General features: G+C 49.3%; 3 protein-coding genes across 3 annotated transcripts in view; 1 reads left to right on the top strand and 2 right to left on the bottom strand.

Moving 5' to 3' along the window:
* BDV38DRAFT_273118 (uncharacterized protein) overlaps positions 1-637 on the bottom strand; it is a gene marked incomplete at both ends in the record, with an annotated part of 1,044 nt that extends 407 nt beyond the window's left edge. The window contains 2 exons of the mRNA XM_032057618.1: positions 54-528; positions 585-637. Of these exons, the coding sequence (XP_031911145.1) occupies positions 54-528; positions 585-637 (528 nt within the window). The remainder of the gene's footprint in view (positions 1-53; positions 529-584) is intronic.
* A 1,559-nt stretch (positions 638-2,196) lies between these two features.
* BDV38DRAFT_294902 (uncharacterized protein) lies at positions 2,197-3,476 on the top strand (the record flags this gene model as incomplete). Its single annotated transcript, XM_032062603.1, has 3 exons — positions 2,197-2,215; positions 2,296-3,037; positions 3,107-3,476. 3 exons carry the CDS (start codon positions 2,197-2,199, stop codon positions 3,474-3,476), a joined length of 1,131 nt encoding a protein of 376 aa, XP_031911144.1.
* A 360-nt stretch (positions 3,477-3,836) lies between these two features.
* On the bottom strand, positions 3,837-5,093 carry BDV38DRAFT_294901 (FAD-dependent oxidoreductase; the record flags this gene model as incomplete). Its single annotated transcript, XM_032062602.1, has 1 exon — positions 3,837-5,093. One exon carries the CDS (start codon positions 5,091-5,093, stop codon positions 3,837-3,839), a length of 1,257 nt encoding a protein of 418 aa, XP_031911143.1.
* Positions 5,094-6,000: the final 907 nt, after the last annotated feature.

Here is a 6,000-nt window from a genome sequence, read left to right as displayed (position 1 = left end):
GGGGTGGTTGGGTCTCAATACAGTCCAGAAAGAAAAAGAAAAAGAAAGCATACGCAAAGTAATTGGATGAAATCCATCTTGCCCTCGTGCACCAGGTAATCATGCCACAAGCCATACCAATTCTCGAAGAACACTCGATCGAGTTGGTAGTCAAGACCGGGATCGGAGGCACTGAGAATAATCACCATGTCCTCGGTGCTGTCGGGGGCGACGTAGAACCGGTGGATGGACCCGGCTCGGCCCTGGACCTCCCCATCTTCGGGCGTCAGGATGCGAGTCTGACCATTGACTTCGAGGCACATGCGTCCTTGTTCGACTCGGAAATACTCGTTTTGGAAGGGGTGGAAATGGACGGGAGGACCGGAAGGGTGATTAAGCGCCGCATTGATACGCTCATAGTCCGGGTCCCCTTCGTCCATGGGAGGCTTCAGGGCGTACTTTTGACGGAAGCAGAAGCACCGACCCGGCGGAGGTTCCAGGAATTCGGTAACAAGGGCACCTCCGAACCTAGCAGGTGAGAAGTTAATCCTCGTTCGGGAACCCTAATGAATGGGGTGGTGGGAGGAGGCAAAGCAATAACCCACTTGACAACAGGATTGCTCCCGGCAGAGACATGGTATGGGATCAGAGGAGGCATTGCGAGAACAGAAGGTGAAACTCGGATTTCTGAGACCGCTCGCAGGAATCTGTGTGTCTTCTCTCTGCCATTGACCACATCGTTCCAACGAAACAGCTTAAATACTTTACGGTTTCGCCGACGTCGAGGTAGGTCCGTCGTTTAGTTCCGATCGCTTGGAAAGATTAGGATGACTAGACTAGGATGCAACCATCATCCTAGTGGTTCTGGATAATATGCATTTTGTTGTTGGACTAGGCATAGTCCATCTCGTTAGCTAGCAGTTGAGCGGGAGACCTCGAGACTCACGGTTGATATTGCGGCAAATATGATCCCTTGGCCTTGAGCATTTGCCGAGAGTAGAGGTCCTACGAAGCAGAGAGACTTGGCGGCTGTTCAGCACCACACTCTACATTTGCATACTTCTATTAGCCTCAGATTGGTGATGTTGAGGAATGGAAGCAGAGCCAATCAGAGATCCAGGAAAGTTAACTCGCTAGCATATCGCTGCATATACAGCTATACTATAGTAGGTATTTCGATTGGCTCATTGTTTCAGCTGCCAGCCATACGAATTAGGCTTTTAGCTGGTGGGTCTCCCTTCCTGGCCCGTCGGCGAGCCGTCCCTAAGAAATGTCGCTTAACCGTCCAATAACGTCGGACAAAATGGATCTCTCGGCAGTTGACTGGTTCCGAGCCTACCATAAACCCTCGTCGGCAGAGACTGCAAACCATACCGATATTCCATTGTCGATATTGATTAAAATCATGCTGGAGAGTAGACCATCTCGATAGCTTGGGCTATCCCGGCCTAGTCGACGCTAGATATCCTTTGTGACTCCTACCAACTACAGCTCCGGGAGGGAGAAATTGCCGACAAGACCAAAATTGACGGGGAAAGGAGACCAGGAAAAAAAAAAAAAAAAAAAAAAAAAATATAAAATAAAATAATAAGGTATAAAAAAAAAAAAAAAAAAAAAAAAAAAAAAAAAAAAAAAAAAAAAAAAAAAAAAAAAAAAAAAAAAAAACAAAAAAGAAAAAGGGAGGGAGTCTAAGCTGATGGGAAGGTAATTCCAGTATATAAGATTCCTATCCGCATGCTTGAATTGGAAGAATGTAGATGGTCTCTTGCTACGCATCAATTCTTCCTCCAATCTCCCAGGCCTGGCTTAACAGTTTCTATTATTAATTATTCCCCCCTTCGATTGCCGCCATGATTGTACCGCAAACTAAAACAACTCTTGAAGTTGTTATTGTTGGGTAAGATACCATCTGCTTCCTTGATTCTGGTTCTTGCATTGACTCCTATGTGACACGGAACCCAGAGCGGGTGCGTCTCTTTAAGTCCCACAGCCGAATATCTTCTGATATAAAATTTAGGGATCGGTGGTATGGCGGCAGCACTGGCCTTAGGCTTGCGCGGCCACCATGTTACGATCCTGGAATCGGCCCCAGAAGTGTGTATCCCTCATTGCAGCAGATGATGTGATCAGAAAATGTTGGTAGTAGAACTGATCGCCAACATCATGGGAGTCTTCTAGTTGATGGAGGTTGGTGCCGGAATTCAAGCATCGCCTAACATGCTACGCCTTTTCGATCGTAAGTCCATTTCGTGCAGGTATCCTGAGTACATCAGGAGGCTAAACTTTCCGCCTCTTGACTGGGGTGGTTCCCGCTAGGATGGGGAGTATCTTCCATGGTACATGCAAAGGACATCGCACTCGAAAGCATCACTATTCGCCGCTGGAAGGATGGTAGCGTCCTAAGCACAATGCCTGTTAATAAGGCTTACGGGCACCAGACTGTGGTGCATCGTGCCGATCTGCATACCGCGCTCATCACCAAGGCTCTAGCGCTAGAGAATGTTCAGCTAAAGGTAAACTCCCGTGTCGCCGGCATCCAATCCTACCACCCAGCTGCCGTCACACTCCTTGATGACACGGTGGTCACGGGTGATGTGGTGGTGGCAGCCGACGGGATCAAATCGGTGCTCCGCGGGGAGATCCTGGGGTCGTCGGCAATGGAGCCCATTCCGACGGGGGATGCAGCGTATCGCATCTTATTATCACGAGAGGTGATGGAGAAGGAACCGGAGTTGAAAGCCTTGCTCGATAGTCCCATCGCTACTCGCTGGGTTGGGCCATATCGTCATATTATCGCGTACCCCGTGCGCAACCATGAGCTGTTCAATATTGTCTTGCTTCATCCGGACGACCATGACGCGGAAGAGTCTTGGACTACTACGGCGTCCAAGCAGAGTATGTTGCGTCAATATCATGGCTGGGACAAAACGGTGCTGAAGCTTCTCGATCTCGTCAAAGAAGATGAGATCCTAGAGTGGAAGCTGTGCAGTTATCCCAGCCTCGATTCGTGGACGAGAGGCCGAGTCGCGCTGCTTGGGGATGCCTGTCATCCGATGCTGTAAGTCTTGGAGCACCGTCGCTTTTGTGAAGTTGTTCAGCCAGAACGTGAAAGCTAACCTAGAGCCAGACCATATGTTGCGCAAGGTGCCGCTCAAGCTGTTGAGGATGCGGCCGCCTTGGCTATTCTCCTATCGGTTATACCCTCTCGGCATGCCATTCCTGAGGCTCTTCGTGTCTATGAGATGTCCCGTAAACCCCGTGCCGAGGCGATCCAGCAATCGGGAATGGCCAACCGTACCATTTTACATCTTCCCGATGGTCCCGAGCAAGAGGCTCGCGATGAACAGTTTCTTGCGAGCATGAGCAGTGCAGCCAACCCGGACAAATGGGCTGATGCAGAAACTCAGAAACTTTTGTGGGGGTGGGATGCCGAAGACCACGCTTTAGCGACATGGTCAGAGAACACGCGGCCAGTATATGTCGAATCTTCTCTTTAACGAGAGGAAGAGGGTTTTAGGCAGGGGGAGTGCAAGGCTATATCACATGTATTGTTCAGGCGCTTTAGCCTGATTAAACTTATTATATATATAGACATATGCTGAAGTCATAATACCGTTGAAACCTAAGCCTATTAAAAGCTACTTTCAATACAAAGCAAGATGCTAGGTCAATTAAAGCAACACACATCACGGACAATATTTAAAAGTGCTCTTTCTAGAGAGAATAACACGATATTTAAGACCAGTAGTTGGCAACCATTGGCTGCAGCTGGTGTGCCACTGCACTTTGTTATAATAATCATCGCTCAAGTATCAAATATACTGGTATCCTGGGTATTTCCATCTGAGGATACTAGACTAAAGACGAGAAGAATACTTCCTCACTACACCCTCGACCACCTCCATACACGCCTTGCTGGTCCCAAATGCGAGCGACCATCCTGCTCCACCGTGTCCATAGCAATGAATGATCCGACTGTCCTGTCCACCCAGAGTCTTTCTTCCTTCGCGTTCGACCTGAATCTTTGAGTTTCGATAAGGCCGCAGTCCCTGTGCGAATGGATATTGAGGGTCCAGTCGCGCATTCTTCAGAACAGGCACCAGGTCTTCGCATCGCCTGCGCATCGCCTTGATCACAGGCGAGTCGGGCGTGAGATCGAGATTCATCTCATGGGCTTGCTCGATCGAACCAAGCACCAATATATTATCACTTCGTGGCACGATGAATGCAATGTCTATATATTTTCCATCCGCGTCCTCATCCGCCGCAACGATAATGGAGCTCTCAATCTTCGGAAAGTCCGATCCATCGTTGATGACTCGCAAGATGCCTCCTCGTAATGAATGGGCCCCTGGGTCCGAGGCAATCTCTTGAGCTCCAAGTCCACTCGCATTCACAATCGCATCGGCACGATACATTCTCAACAGGTGCGATTCTTGGCCACGAAGATCCCCCACGATGCTATCAGTCTGCATCCTCGCCCCTTTACTCCTAACCAGCCGCATCAAGAAAGCCATCGCGACATCTGTATCGATCACCGGTGCAGGATGCTCATACGCATCCTTCATTCCCCCATTCGAACTAACATCAACTCCGTACTTACCCGCCAGCTCCATCCCCCAATGAAACTGTCCTGGGGCCAGCTTTCGTGCAACCTCCATCTTGGCATGCGTGGGCTCATCATCCTCGACGTGATACGTGTGGAACGAAGCACACAATGGCATCCGCACCCCAAACGCTCTCGCGAGCTCCGCATTCGCCGCCAGCTTCTCGTAGATGGCATAGCTCTCCAGTGCCCATCGCTGCGCCGTCTTCAGATCCGCTTCGCTAAGCTCTTGGTCGGTAAGTCTTACTCCGCCGCATTGCGTGGGTGGAAGCTCCCATAATGCGCCAGCAACCTGGGAAGTGAGACGCTGGGTGCGTCCATAGCTAGCCCATTCCTTCGATATAATGGTTACTTGATAGCCAGCGTCGAGAAGATGCCAGGCATTCGTTAGACCAGTGACTCCGGCACCGATGACGAGGATGTGCGGGGCGTTGGGAGCCGGTTTGCGGAGCGGATCTGGGCCAGCAGACAGGTAGCTGTTAAGATGAAATGATGTTGATTGAGTCATGGTGACTGTTGCTTTGAGCAGGCGTGTTGTAGGATTGGGTGGGTCGATATGTTGAATCTTCATCGAGAATACTTTGCAGCGGATGATGGACAGTTCTTAAGTCTTTCTTATGGGTGGGGAAATGAAAAAAAGAATGTAGCGGTGTGGTTGAGATGCATGACACGGTGTTGATGTATGTCATATCCTGATCAATAGTGTATAGAGATTTTACACTGACGTTAATCGTATGGTCTAAAATAAATAACCAGAACTCCTACCAAGTCAATGTATTGTGAATAAACCTATCTACATGGCAACGTATCTCCATTATGCCAAGTGGTAAGGACTTCTTTGGCCGTGGACGCTTTTCGTATCTCCTCTGATTACTGCGCTGGCGATCTACCCGTTCTTTATGCACAACGAGCCAACTCTATCATTTGGTGTCCTGAGCAAATTACGCTATTACGTCTACCCCGCCAACACGAAGGTCACGATCCCACGATCATCCTGATATGGTGGCTGAAGAAGTGAAAACAGTCATAAATAGAAGAAGCAGTCCTTTTGTGACCAATATTCATATCACTTGGTGGCGGTATACAAGTCTGCTATGTGAAGCAATGTGTGGTTTGGCTTAATATTGGGTGAAGCGGTATAGACCACGTCAACACGGGTTGACAACCAGAGTCCCACTCATCTTCAGCTACGTATCATTGGAGCCACAGCAATCCTAGTCACATCGCGCATATGATGCAATATATGCATGCAACCTTCAGCTCGATGTGATGGGCCAATCCCAGAGCAGCAGACCCATCGTATCTCCAGCACAGCGGCTGCCACTCAGCTGACGCGCTGATCTTGTGATAGTACCCATCCCACCGTAAATAGGGAGCAGGATTCGTGACATAACTCGGTGTCACAGTGCGATCTT

Source organism: Aspergillus pseudotamarii (assembly GCF_009193445.1).
Source record: "Aspergillus pseudotamarii strain CBS 117625 unplaced genomic scaffold BDV38scaffold_47, whole genome shotgun sequence".
NCBI classification, from domain to species: Eukaryota; Fungi; Ascomycota; class Eurotiomycetes; order Eurotiales; family Aspergillaceae; genus Aspergillus; species Aspergillus pseudotamarii.
Note: the sequence above shows the minus strand (reverse complement) of the source record. Positions and strands in the feature narration are given on the sequence as shown.